This window comes from Lingula anatina, chromosome 6 (genome assembly GCF_051362555.1).
Source record: "Lingula anatina isolate TDL-2025a chromosome 6, LinAna3.0, whole genome shotgun sequence".
NCBI lineage: Eukaryota > Metazoa > Brachiopoda > Lingulata > Lingulida > Lingulidae > Lingula > Lingula anatina.
The window spans coordinates 3848277-3863170 of record NC_141772.1 but is presented as its reverse complement, the minus strand read 5'-3'; the positions used below and the strand labels follow the sequence as shown (position 1 = coordinate 3863170).

The 14894-nt window shown below is 36.3% G+C and overlaps 2 protein-coding genes across 3 annotated transcripts in view; both read right to left on the bottom strand.

The window, feature by feature from the left end:
• LOC106162375 (laminin subunit beta-1) overlaps window positions 1-4089 on the bottom strand; it is a 31114-nt gene extending 27025 nt beyond the window's left edge. Inside the window, exons 1-2 of the mRNA XM_013539653.2 lie at window positions 3905-4089; window positions 2847-3002 (exon numbers count right to left, since the gene is read on the bottom strand). Of these exons, the coding sequence (XP_013395107.2) occupies window positions 2847-2898 (52 nt within the window). The 5' untranslated portion in view covers window positions 2899-3002; window positions 3905-4089. The remainder of the gene's footprint in view (window positions 1-2846; window positions 3003-3904) is intronic.
• Window positions 4090-6650: 2561 nt separating this feature from the next.
• LOC106162366 (TLC domain-containing protein 1-like) lies at window positions 6651-13030 on the bottom strand. Of its 2 annotated transcripts, XM_013539642.2 has the most exons (6): window positions 12843-13030; window positions 10241-10485; window positions 9226-9293; window positions 8806-8888; window positions 7563-7737; window positions 6651-7225 (listed from the first exon to the last, which is right to left on the bottom strand). In XM_013539642.2, the coding sequence occupies exons 2-6, from the start codon at window positions 10450-10452 to the stop codon at window positions 6960-6962; spliced, it is 804 nt and encodes a 267-aa protein (XP_013395096.2). In that variant the 5' UTR covers window positions 10453-10485; window positions 12843-13030; the 3' UTR covers window positions 6651-6959. The 2 variants fall into 2 exon arrangements, with proteins under 2 accessions (XP_013395096.2, XP_086871849.1); XM_087015723.1 differs by lacking the exon at window positions 12843-13030 and having other exon boundaries at window positions 7008-7225; window positions 7615-7737; window positions 10241-10594.
• Window positions 13031-14894: the final 1864 nt, after the last annotated feature.

The window sequence follows — 14894 nt, the reverse complement described above, 5'->3', positions numbered from 1 at the left end:
TAAAACAGTGCCATAAAAAAGGAATGTGGTCAAATTCATTGAAAAATAAGCCTTTTGAGCATCTGTCCCAAAATCAAGAGAAAGATGTCAGCAATTTCCCTTTTATCAATCTCTGAGATCATCTCTAAATAAAAAGCAGCATTTCACTTTTCTTCCTGACCACATCACCTCCAGAGCTTCATAAATCACAGCTGCGGCATACTTAGCTTTGATACCAGAACAAAGTGCTCCTCCCATCATAAACCCAAATCCATAGAGGAAAATCTAATAAAAATGGCCATCTGAGGAAAAATATACAATAAGGTGATAGCAAATACTGGCTGTTTTGCCCAATGCTCAATATGATTCATTTAGAATGAAAACTGGGGGGCAATACATTTGAAGCAAATTCTAAATTCAGCAATGATTTAGATAAATTTGTTTAAAAAATATCTTTACTAAAATTTACCTTTACAAGCTTCAGTAGCTGTCACTTCCAATGCACCCCCCCTCCACTCACAAATACACAAATGTATCCTTGTAAGTGTTTCTCTTTTACATGACCCGCCCAATGTATTTTCAATTCCTGTTTATATATATTTTTAGGATTTTCACCAATTTGGATTAAAAGAGTTATGATTTTTTTCTTTTTTTCCAGTCAGATAGGAAAATAATTCAAAAGTCTCAAAACTGTAGCAGATATATACCACAGCACACCTTAGCCATGGATAAAATACTTTTTGGTCTCTAATGAGGAACTGGGTTTCATTTCCAGCATGCAAAGAGAGCTGAACCCCCGTATTATGTCTGTGCATCCAGTGTGGTATAAACCATAAAGCAGTTGATTACATACTTTGGCCTCAGTACACATAAATATTGACATAAAGTAAAGACCCTACTCACAATGGAACCTGGTATAAAGCTGTACATTGTGAGCAATCTGAAGTATGGTACTGTTCTGTACTGTACTGTACTGTGCTGTGCCACAATTCACAAGAGTATAAGCCAGCGAAATATTTATGGATTTCTCTTTTTCATTCACCACTGATGTAAATACTGCTTTCAGTGATTTGAAGTCTGAGAACTGAACCTTTTCTCTTGATTATCCACTAAAAAACCTGGCCCCCATTCACGAACCAACATTAGACCGAAAATAGGTCTAAACTTTTGGACCACATCATTTTGGTCTCCATCAACCTATGATAAATCTGTGGTAGTCCACTAAAACAGTACATCTTCCTGTCTTAGTATAATGCACATGCAATATAACTCTTATTACACTACTGCTGATTCATTTTGGGTCTAAGCAGACTTTACAAAATGGTCTTAAAATTTAAGGAGCAACTTTCAGTCTAGACTTCTTTTTATGAAACGAGGATCCCCAAGCTCCTTATACTGCTGCCATTGTGCAGGGAGAACAAGAGAGTGTACACACACACACAGATATTTCCTGTGTAGTGAGGTCAAACACATGGCTCACATTCCTCACCCTCTCTCTGCTGGCAGGAACACAGATAAAACAATACAAAAAGATGCTGATCCCTATCTTATGAGTCACACCATTTTGCCAAAACTGGCAAGAGGTGGGTCTGGGTCCATTTAAAGGTTGTGTTCAGACGGGAGATTTTGTTTTGATTTGACATACTTAACAATGCGGACCCTAAACACCTCCCACCCCACCCCCACTAGCCTTCCCTACTGTTCCTTCAAATTTAAAATTCTGCATTCATTTTGGTGATGATGTTACATTGTTTCAAGTGTAAGTTTTGAGGGTTTTAATATATCGCCTAAAATGACACATTTCATTGCTGAAGTTTTAATCGGGTGAGAAGCTGCAAAACACTCTCCTTCGTGGACACAACTATAACCCATTAACAGCAAGTTTTAGTTCTTTACTTTTTTGTCGAGGTAGTACAATTTCTTGCCAGCTTTCACAATCTCAGATAGAGAGAAGCTCACTCAATGGTATAAACATATAGACCAGAAAGAGAACACAGAACCATTTCAAATACCTGGAATACTTTGAGGTGTAGGCAAATATTCACACTTGATAAACCTATGCCTAGTATCAAGTGTGCAACTGCCATTCATCACAGTAAATACAGCTGGGAGTTCACTCCGATTGATAAAACAGTTCATCTACTTGACCTCTATTTGTTAAAGGAGACAGAATATCACTCACGATAGATAATTTTTTTTCCTGGTTGCTACCCTCTTTCTGGTTTTGGGTATTGTATCCCAAAGGTGCACACCCTATATATATTGGAGACATATTTGCAAAATAATAAATGTGTGTTTAACAGTTACACTATGGTATATGTGAAGTACCACTTCTTTTGCAAATAGAGACTTGCTTTTCAACATTTCTGTAACTTTTAAACTTTTAAAAACCTCAAACAAATTCGAAGATGTTCACTTAAAATCAATTTAGCAGTTAGTCAAGTGATATTTTTGCTTCAAACTTTGTGATAATTGCAACCCATCTTGCGGTGAAAAACAGGAGTGATCTGGATAAGGAATCATAATTTAATCCCTCACCCCTTACCCAACCATGAAATCAAGCACATTAACTCACCCTGTCCATCTCATAAAATTTACTATTATCCTGTTGAAACAAGACTCCTAACAGCTCTTCAATCTTAACAAGCACTAAAGATGATTAACTGAAGTTAATAACATGCAGATTACTTTTATCAATTTATCTGTAACATGGCGAAAGACCCTGTCATATGCTTAAATAGAAAACCATGCTAGGTTGACCCGTAAGTGGATAGAGATATATAATAGGAATAGTGGTGTTGTTCTGACAGCGATAAGTCAGGTAGTGTCAAATATTGAATTTCTATCATTTGAAGAATGGGCCTTACCTTTTATAAGGATGGCTATAAAGGGCAGGGCTGTCCTGGTCCTGCTGGTCATTGTGCTGTTTTAATGACCCTTACACTGACCTCTGACGGACCTCTCTCTGTCTGTCTCTCTTTCTACAGATGTCTTACACTCCTCAGTAATTGTATTACCAAGTCCTGGAAGGCAAATGAAAAGTAAATTTGTTAATTTGTAAGCACAGGTAAAACATCTGCAACATGTGTGGCAATTTGACCAAATCTTTACTCTATGAAGGATTTTAAAATAAATTTTAGCTCATTTTTTTTTTCATTTTGGGCATGAGTTCCAATAGATGGACAAATTCATACAACATTGGGCTAGATGTCATGGTCCAGTAAGATCTCTGTTTGACAGAACATGATAGCGGAGATGCTCTCGATGTCCAGTTAAGTTAGGATAAAGATCAAGATCAAAAATACAACATATTGCATTAACACAGTTCATCACCCTGTCTATCAATTCCAATTATCCTGCAGGATGACTTAATTCAGAAACACACAGACTTTCAAATTATCGAAGTCCCAGCAAGTACATCCTACAAATTAAGCAAGCAATTTTGAAAAAACGTCAGTGCCTTCCGTATGTCAATTCTAAACATGAATGAGTTTTCCTTATTTAAATTTAAGGTAGCAGTTCTTATATAACTTTTAATATCAGATCCAGACAGACTTTGGAATATCTTTTTCGCTTTGATCTGCAGTGCATGAAGGTTGACTAAATGGAGCATATAAATCTTGTCTTGTGGCAAATATCTACGGCGTACTATCACAACGATTAGGAGAAGCATAGAAAAGCGATATGCAGCGCAAATTTCCGAAAGTCTCACAAGTTTGACACAACTAGGCGTAGGCGGGTCGGTCGTGGAAAGCAGTGATTACAAACGCTGCAACTCACATTACACAAACCAAGTTAGGGGACGCGAAATCGGTCCCGACAAAGCACCCGAACGATACACAACATACACATATAAATACGGTGCAACTAAAATAGAGTGTAAAATCTACTCCCCGCGTGCTGACCCTAAGTGCAATGTACTTACCGTCCTTCGTAGCTGGTCCGCTGGTCAGAATGCGGTCTCAGTATCGTAGTCCGGCCACATTCATTCACAACTATCTCGACCGCAATATGTGATTACAGCTGGCACAAGAAGCGCTATCACCCCCGTCATTAATTGCTTTAACCCCTGTGGAATCTCACTCTTGAAAATATCAAAAATATTGTATATTCCTTTGATAGTAGCGATCTAATTCAAAATTACAATGACTTTAGAAAATGAATATATTAAAAGTGCTTATTATTCAGATTGATGAAATGAATAGGTTTGGCAAATTAAAGTCAGTGAGGGTGTACAAAATCAATGGAAGAGCAAAAGCACTTCCTGAATATGAATAGTCTCCAAACTTTGTCTCTCAATGAAGAATACAACACTGATTTTTATCAATAAAATTTCACGTATTTGACTGTTTCTTTAATGCTTAAAGGTGTTTTTATCTTAGAAATCCTGCAAAATACTACTTATTGGCCGAAACAAAGTTGGGTTGGAGGCTAACTAGGTCTTCAAGGCATTTGTAGGTTTTGCTACTGCGCACAGGTACTGCGCAGAAAATTAACAATGACATTTACATTGATGAAATTCATTCGGCTTTTTTTGAAGATACCAGGCAGTCCAAACTGCTGCTGTCCGTTACATTATGCTTTCTACGACACACAGAATAGTTAAATGGGAGCAACCTTATAGAAACGAAAGAGAAATACATTTAAACTAATTTTAATTAGTTAAAACAGTGCATTTCTATACGTTGCGAGGCACAAAAAATAAAGTTCAGTCACAAATGACTTATAAATATACGTCACACGATTAAGTAAATTAATTTATGACATTGAAAAATGTAATTTTTTTTCTTTTTTTTTTTTTGTGATCGACATGTATTTTCCACAGATTTTCAAGAGAGACTTATTATTAACTAGGACATTTGAAAGTATGTCCTAGTTTTAAATAAGTACATGCTTTTTAAACTTAATTTGACGTGTCCACATATTAGGTTTATTTTTGAACAACTATTTTTACATCTCTCTGATAAAGCCATATTTAAGTTGTTGTCCTCTCAATCCTTTGAAAATTTGAAAAAATATCTTATCAATGATGATTTTTCTGGAGGTTGTTGGAACAAAAAATTACTAGTACTCCTAGCTTAATTCTTGTAGACAAACTTGAGGTTCGGATGCACATTTAATCTGCGGCGGAAATGGCTTAGGCTTGCAAATTGTTGGAAGAAGATATCTACGACTCTATCAGTTACCCTACAGACCTGGTTTGGTCGTAAGACCTTGGAAGCGGAGGGAGGCCGTCTTCTGGGTCTTCCGGAAGATGGTCAGAATTTTTCAGGTTTAAATTGACGGGCATCTATTTTTTTCTGTCGGAAGACGGTCAAAAATGAAGGATAGGCCAACAAAAATAATTTGGAAGACTGTCAGAAAATATCTCTGGATGTACCCTGAGTACAACAGGTAATATAAACATAAACCGATTATCTCCCGCTTGCTATTTTGACACGCCCCTTTTGATATCGGTCTGTAATGATTTTTTTAAAATGAATTGTTATCATTAAACTTTTTATTATAACTCATAAAACATAGTTCGGACACTTTCAGATCGAGAGGTGAGTATCATTATATAGTCTTTATGTCGCTGATGGTGCCTCAGCGGACAGTTTTATGGTATGTACTACCTGAAAAATTGGGTGAAAGCTGTGGTACTGATAAACATTTTTGCGGTATTTTACTTTATTTTAAAAGTCTTGAATAGATCATAAATTTTAAACATATTATTTTTAGAAAGAACACAGTTTCATAATTTTACAATGTAAGTCTATTTTTGAGTGAAATCTTGGGCCGATCTGTTATGATGGCTTCAAGGTGTCAGGTTAATCTGTATATCCAAAAGGTTTTGGTATTTCTCTTCAGATTGCTCATGGACATAATGAGCTCATTATGTCCATGGATTGCTCAAGTTTATTGGTGAATCCTAAAAGTGAAAGTCAGTGAGATTAAATAAGGTTGTTGGAGTCTGTATGTTTTTATGACTTTAAATGTCTATTTCCATTAAAAATCCAACGTTTTACGTTATCATATTTGAGAAAGATAAATATGCCTTCACGTGCGTAAAGGCATTCTATCGACGGGTATAACTTAATGTCGGCCACTGCATTAAATCTGTGCATTCACTTTAAATTTAAGGAAAAAAACATAAACATATGTTGTATTTGAATGCAAATGTTGTAACTTAACTAAACTGCGGGACAATATTTTCATTGTGAGTGGAGTAGGTGTGAAGGCGAGTAGATTGTGTTAGATGTGCCCGGTTGAGACGAGACTTCAGTTCCTAGCGTCATATATTGTGTTTGGTAGGCACATCCGTTTGATAGGTTATATTGCGTTTTAGATATTTTAGTATTTATCTTGGAATAAGGATCTGTTGTTTTGCTTATTTTTCTCTTTTTAGTTTATGTGGCTGTCATGTCTGGAACGTTTCAGTTTGACAAATCACCTATCTGCTATAAAGAATAAAGAAATACCCAATTTGACATACTGTCCTCGGGCGCCAGCAAAAGTTGTTTTTTTTCAAAGTCGAAACCAACTTGATGCTTATCCTTCATTCATTAAAGTTTTGGGTTGTATCAGTAAGACAAATTATTACGGGTAAATTTTGTCTCTACTTTTGTTTGTTTCTGTTGAATGATGCAATCGCCTGTTTATCAACGAAGAGGTATAACAAAGTCTTTAGATTTTAAATAAATTAATTTAATATCATAAATAATACACTAAAATTAAATATTCGTATATACAATTCTGTCGATTAAAACATATATTCAAATTAAAATATATATATTTAAATATAAACTAACATCTTACAGTCTTACATCTTTCAACTTCATGTCTAAAAACCTTCCACTAAATCTAAGTTATTAAATCATATTTATTCTAACATAGCAAACCACCATCCACATAATCGACATTCTGACTAGAGTATGTTTGTTGCAAACCGTTGAATTTCGTTTGCTAAAATAACTAAACAGATAAATAAATAAACTAGTCTACTCTTCCTTTTTAGCCGATTCCATTTTTGCGCCGTTTTGAGCATTTTTATCGGAATTGTCATGTGGCGCCACCTTAAGTGCGTAAAGAGCAGATCGCCTAATAATGTTATAAGCGACATGTGTCCCGATTACGACCAACAACAACTGCTGGGGGATGGCAATCAAATAACAGAACAGCGACAGCCGACTGGTACTCCAGTAATCCACGTTCATCATTACAAACACAAGGATTTGTGGGATGAAGCGAAACAAAGTGAATGATGCTGAAAAGGAAAAAAAAATCAAAATAAACAATGTTAAGCTTTATAAGCCACAGGCCAAGGCAGATGGCTGTAGGCGCTACCTGTGAGCATTTTACAACTATAGCGTACGTGTTTGATATCGTTCGATTAGTTTTGCTGACTTGAGATTGTTTAAAACAAAGCCATTTTAAGTGTGTTGTCGTGTTTCATTGTGGTGTTGAGAATATAAAACAAAATAAAAAATATGCCTACTAGCAGATAAAACAAAAAACCAAAAGATGCAAAGGAATAAACGAAAATATTTCATGGACAACTGAAAAGAACTGTTTCAGAGAGATAGACCGAATAAAAAAATTACCGAAGAATAAAACAGTCAGCCATTTGTATAAGACCGATTCTCTGAGGCCCACCATCACAATTATTTTCCTCCCGTGTAGGAACACGTTTGCCACCTCACACAAGTAGTCCCAGGGGGAGTAGGTACTTATCCTTCCGCAAGGGGGAAACTGGGACACCGTGATGAAGAAGATGGACTGAAAGTAAATACATGGAAATACATTTATACATACAAGTATTTCATGGCGTGAAAATGCTAATAAAGACTTCCAATTATCAGGTAGTTTAAACTATTCTGCGGAGGGAGAAGGGGACACAATTAAATGCCTTGTTTAATTTCAATCGTTTCGCGCATGTCAAAGTAGAATATCATTTACATTTTGATCTGACCTGGTCTCTTCTTTCGTCTCCCCTTATCCTCCAAAGAATCTAAGACAATGTATTTCAGGTTTTTCAAGTTTGGATAATATATTCTAATTGACAGACGCGCAAATGGCAGATTCTGGGGCGGATTGAGGGTGCAGCGGGCACATCCCCTCCCACAGTTTCTAAGATACTCCCTCTTCTTCCTTCTGAACCCCCCCCCCCAAAAAAAAAAAAAAAAAAAAAAAAAAGAAAGAAAGAAAAAGTGCACAGTGAGAAAAATAACAAAACCAAAACTATTAAAATTAAATTCCTTGGCCTTTACATATTTAGATATCCTGCATTTCCAACGCGGATCAAATATGGCAAAACCAAAATATTAATTAAAAAAAAAACCCTTGGCCTTTACATATTTAGATAGCCTTCATTTACAACGCGGATCAAATATGACCGACCCACTTAAATGCTTTGTTGCGGAATCCCCGCAGAAATTATATTCGTTGTCATTTAGGGGATTAAACGGCAAGCTTTTAAGTGGGTCGCCATATTTGATCCGCGGAGTAGTTAGTCCGCTGTTGTGAATGCAGCCATAAATTGGCCCCGTCTACTGTTTTACACTGTACCCCTCCAAAACCCTCTCCCTGGCCTTAGCAAATCCTTAGATCCGCCAGTCCGCGGGAATCACTGGGCTAATGGTAAAACATAAGGACAGAATTGTGAAGTGGTGTTTTACGTATTATGTAACATAATAGCAAAACGGTGAGTTGATTCCAATACATCGTGATACAATACTTCAATGTCTTAAACTGTTAGTACTATCTTATAACTGCCCTCATACAGTTTACATAGCAACAAACGTATTTACACGGACGAGGTTAAATATTGAAAACGCTTTTTCTTACCAGTATATGGTGAGCGTACATTTCGAAACTTCCTAACTTCTCAGGGCTTGTATATTTGAAGACAGTATCGTAGATGAAATACCCTAAAATCGAAATAATTGAGGTCATAGAACAGAATTATGCCAGCAATATTGTGTGACAGAATGTACTCAGAAATTACAAAATTGATAAATTTATGATATGATTTAGATAGGTAAAAAACAAGAGATCATAATTACACTTAAAGTACTTAAATCAACACATTTTTTAAAACCCCATGCACATCTCTTATTACACTCTTCAGATTATTGCTCAATGTTTTCTACAAAAATTTACGCCGCGCCCTCGAAGTGTCAGTAAACATGGACGTTAATTAAAAATAAAGCAACCAAAATTGACCTAAGAATGACCTCCAATTACCATATTCAGCACACTTCTTACCTGAGGACATGAGATGAAGATAAAAACCGCGATCGGAGTCCCCCATCCACTCCTCCTCTGTCAAAATACTGAAAATAACAATCAAGTCAGAGATAATATGGCGATTTTCATTGTCTTTTGTGTAAGGGCAGAAAAAGGGTATGCACCGCTGTTGTTTTTAAGAGGCAGCGTGTTTTTATTAACGTACTATAAGGCATGACGTTTCGACCCTCCGTGTTAAAATTTCTATGGTTAGTCCCTTTATTATTTTTAAGTGATTTTTAAGTGCATAAACCACTTCTTGGTGAACCTATCTTAAAACACAAGTGACACTTTTTGATCATTTTAATTCCAGGAATTAATATCGCCTAAAATTATTTAAGTTATCGCCTCCGGACGAACGTCGCCACCTGTCAAACATCTTAAAGGTACACTCCATGGTTATGAAATCCCATTATTTTTGCCTTCCGCAGCTTCTTATAAAACGTAACATACTCCTTGAAATAATTTAACCCCTTGAATATTTTTCTGGACATTGATGTTTCCTTTGGAATCCATAGGAAAATGGTTGCTGTTATAATGACAGGCCACCCATTTTAAGCTAAATCAACCTTAATAAATTTTATCAAAGATCGAATCCAAGTGCAGAGCGGGATAGATAAATAATTCGTGAGTACAAAAAATTGCTTATTTTCCAGGGAAAAACAGATTTTGGCGGGTCTTATGAAGTGTACCTTAAACAATAATCTTAACACAGTTCTGAATCGCACGCAACGCGTGGAATATAGTAGGCAAAGTGATGGTGGTGTTTGAAAAAGCCACAACCTTGGATCAAGCACTTTTTAATACACCCAGATTGTTACAGTACGATGGCGACTGTCAGGAATGGACTGCGTCAAAAGTTGGTTCGTCAGAGAAATCACCTTACCTCAGGGAAATTAGCTATAAGCACGAGTATATATATATATATATATATATATATATATATATATATATATATATATATATATATATATGTGGACTGAATGATACTTACATAGTTAAGGCGGCTACGGCACAAATAACAGCATGGACCCACGAAGTTACAAACATACGCCATCGGCCAGGAAAGGTGGCACATTTTTGTGGTGTAAAATGTGACTTCACTAAAATATTGACGGCGGTAAAAAACAGGCAGGAAAGAGGGCAAATGACAGCCACAGCCTTAGCCTTCCATATTAATTCTTCTCCGTAGCTCTCCGAGTCCATTTTGGGTGACGCTCCGAATCGGGAATGTGTGCACTGGAAGATATAATGAACGGAATGTAGGAAACTTAATTTGCAAGTGTGGCCAAGATGAATAGACGCCTTTATACCACGGGTGGCGTTTGGAACTAATTGCACTTGTATTGTGCCCACAAGATTGACTGTATTTTCATACGCTTCATTGCGATTTACTTGTCGAATTACTTGTCAGTCACACTTGAACGATATATACTCGTACTGGAACCAGGGGCGGATCTACCAGGGCGAGTGATAGATATTTTTACAGATATGGACTGTCCCTGGGATGTAATCTTTTTACGTTAAGCATTTTCAGATACTTTTTATGCTGTTACTTTTAATTTTATTTGCAACAATTATCCATATAAGACCCAGACATTGTCACTGGCACAGATATCAAGGTAATGGGGTCCATGACTGTTAGCCACTCGTTTAAATGTGGGGAAGTGTGGAGATATGCAGTGGATTCCCATAGACACCATCTAGCATATTATCATTTTAATTAAAAAAATACAGATCAAAATATACATAGCCAATGAATATCTAATGAAGGAATTGTCACTGTGACCCTGGTATAGGGTACGCGTGCATGACCTAGGACCCCCATGACCAGACACTGCCAATGTTCCCGAGCAGCATAATTATAGAAAATGAAGACGGCGATTTCTATTCTCTCTTTATTTAATTAGTGTAATATTCCTCGCGGGATAGCACTTGGGTCCGATGTTTATCTGCATACTTTTAAGAGGCAACAGAGGTGATTTTACATAGCCGTGCAGACCAACCGAACCATAACACCGGAGCGTTCTTCTCCTTTTTTATGGCCAACTTTGACGTTCTCTGTACTTGTCATCAGTATCATGTACCCTCAGGGCCGCAGTTGCTATTGTGGACATTTTTGGTGAGGCGACTGAGACCGAGAGCCAAAATGACTGTCTATTTATCTATAGACATATCCGTAAATATCTGTGGAAAATCGATCTGTCGCCCTGGTAGAGGATATGTATCATGTATCGGACTCAAGTTTTGAATATATATATATATCTTCAAAACTTGAGTCCGATATATATCTGCTCTCCCCACCCTCCCAAATAAATTACATAACATTTTTTGAGATTTTAGAGCCTTTCCATTTCTTGCATTTGTCAGGCAAAGCCAAATCCTTCGATGTTGAATTACTGGGATGGCTGCACCTGGTCGACAATGTTATATGTGCTATAAAGATGTGTCACTGTATCCCTATATATTATTGTAATTGTTTAATAGCATATTAACTAAAATTATATTTATATTGTCATTTTCATCCACCTAGATATGTCCAACAGACTGTAGCTTCTCTAATTTAAAATGTCTAATACATATTCGCGTGTACAAATTATTGACATGGCCTGAAAAGTAGGTGTAATTAACTTAATGACGCACTCGAAGCGAGGTGACATGTCAGATCTTCGCCAATAAACCTGAAAAACTTGCCACCATAGTCATCATGTAGTCATACATCACTGCTTCACTGTGTGGATGAAATATTTTAAAATATTTTAAAGCGTTAATAAATAAATAAATAAAAGGCAGTTTCTTGTTGCATAACATTTCGTTGTGCAGAGATACCATTATAATATCCCTTATTGTATAACAACCTGCATTGTCAGATACAATCTTCCTGTCTCTAATGATAATAATATGCCGGCGGTATAACATAAATGTTCAATCATCGCTTGACCCATACATTCCCTGAGCTAACTCTATATAGAGCGCATTTAGAACAGCGGACTTGAATCCTAGCCCCGAGTGAATCAGTGAACCCCCAGTGGATCCTCAACGATTAATCAGGATAATCTCTGCGTCCCTCCCCGCAAAAAAAGGAGCGTCCAAAGGACGTATAACCCGCCCCCTTTTGCCGGGAATAAGCGTGTATGATTTTAAATAAAAACAATACGTATCATATACCCGTATCATGTCCACAAATACACATCCGAAAAAAACTATGTTCGGCCACATGGGTAATATCTAACATTATCTGTCACAGTGTCTAAACCCCAAATCCTTCCAACCGTGACACTCTATTTCTTACAAATAATAAAAATATCTCCTAGCTTTACAGATTCAAGGCAGCGGAAAGAAAATATCAGGAAAAATAGGCGTTATTACCTAAATAGAGCACAGCGAATGCACTGTTAGAGTTAAGGTATAAACTGGTACAAGAGGACGTCCGAATTTTTCAATTAACTATTTGAAAGAAAGAACGCAAATTCAACTTGGGGACATTGAGATATAATCATATACAAGAAATGGTATTCACATTTTACACATTGTCAAAAACCCAAAAACGCATTACCTGAAATCAAATACGTAGCTGATAATTTAACAAATCTTACCTCTTTGAAAAGATGTCTGTGTATGCCAAACGTCGAAAAACAACTGGGAGAGTTAACTGCGTGTGGTGGCTATTTTAGAGCGACAAGCGGCGATACAACGTCACTGATAGGGATGAGACAAAACGTCATAGGTTGACCTTCATCCATAAACGGAAGCTAAACTAGTTGATGGATGTTTGTTGACAGACATGTTTGGAGATGCGACTGTGCACGTTAGGTGACGTGCGCATCATCTGTCTGACACGAGATGATGGATAATTTTTTCACTCTCACCTCATTTATAAACTAGATAATTATTTTTGGATATCACAACTCTTTCTTAGGTACTATTTAATTATTTGATGATACTTTTGTGATTTTTCACTTTTTTCTTTTGAAATAGAAAAAAATCAGAGTCCTAGCCCTGCCCATGAAGTCGCAATAAAACTTCAGTTGAAGAAGAGAAAGTCCTCAAAAATGTCACTTTTTGAAGATCTTCCTAAGATATCTTGCCCACTAACAAACAACTAGGCTATTCATGCTAACAAAGAAAGTGAAGGAGATAATTCAACCTCCTTGGGAGGTACTGCCCTCTACTAGGTTAATCTCTCTCTCTCTCTCTCTCTCTCTCTCTCTCTCTCTCTCTCTCTCTATATATATATATATATATATATATATATATATATATATATATATATAGGCCCTATATATATAACGCAAATTCAATTTGAAGACATTAAAATATAAATCATATACCATGAGATATGATCATATTGATTATTTACTAGATATATAACTAATTTATGACAATAAATTCTGCTGGAGGAAAGTGCACATAATTAATCTGCGACCCGCCGATAAGCGTAGGCGAAATCAACACAGTCGAAATCTTGTTTACCTTCACTGACCAAGACAACAACGTCCGATCAACATGCTTTGTGTCACGATGGATTTAAATAAAACAATATGTATCATAGGTCCCCGTGTCATGTCCACAAATACACATATGCAAAAGTTTTGTTCGGCCAGATGGATAATATCTAACGTAATCCGTTACAGTATTCAGACCCCAAATTCTCTGTTTCTTACAAAGAATTATAATATTGATATATTTTGGCTTTATAGGTCCTCTGATTCATTCAACGTCTTCTGCGACCTGGCATGGAAAAAATGTGTATTGCCTCTGGACATCAGTGAATGTTATCTGACAAAAAAAACAACGTGTACACGGGAGTAGTTGAAACCTTGAAACCCTGTATTTTGTCCTCTGTATGAACCACCTTTATTGGTGTCTTTATTGTCTGGTTAATAATTTATCAGATGGAAAATATGTGCTTGAAAGTGATATCCAGCTTGTTGTCACGAAATATTCCCATTAGACTCTGTTTTTATTTTTTATTAATTAATTAATTAATTTATTTATTTGGTTAATAATAAATAAATAATATTTATTTATAGTCTAAAATCCATTTTAAATGTTCAGTAGACTTTACAGAGGTAAAATGAACAGAAAAATGCCAGTTCATTTCATCCGCGAAAAAAGTCCGGACCAACATGTATTACTTACGACCCTAGAACCTGCGACGAAATTAAGCCTAGGTTGGCAAAATGCTGGTACTAGAACAAAGAGTAAGACAAATTCATTTATTACCTGTTTGACTATGCTACAGGTGAAATAAGTACATGAAAATATAAAAGAATATTTGAAAAAATTAGTGATGTGGTGTAAATGTGCTTAAAGGAGGTGGATCCTTTATCGAAAAAAAAAACGTAATATGTTGTCACAAAGCCTGCCGTAGATAAAATTTTGATTTAGAGCTGACATTTGCCAGGGCAACACAGACGTAACATTTCAGCACAGGGCCACAGAGCAAAATTGCGCATAACCAGCCAAAAAATTATCTGTGAATATATGATCCGGATCACCACCAAATACTAATCTGTTCCTTGGCCCACTTTTGACAGTTCCTGAAAATTTCATCAAAATCGGTCCATAACTTTTTGAGTTATGTTGATGACAGAAAGACAGACAGACAAACAAACAAACAAACAGGGGTGAAAACATAACCTCCT

Coding starts and splice junctions, on each gene's coding strand:
- LOC106162366 (XM_013539642.2), bottom strand. CDS start 10,452: ATGGACTCGGAGAGCTACGGAGAAGAATTAATATGGAAGGCTAAGGCT. Junction 8,889..9,225: donor TCTTCATCTCATGTCCTCAG/GTAAGAAGTGTG, acceptor TTTCGATTTTAG/GGTATTTCATCTACGATACT. Junction 7,738..8,805: donor TGTACGCTCACCATATACTG/GTAAGAAAAAGC, acceptor ATTTACTTTCAG/TCCATCTTCTTCATCACGGT.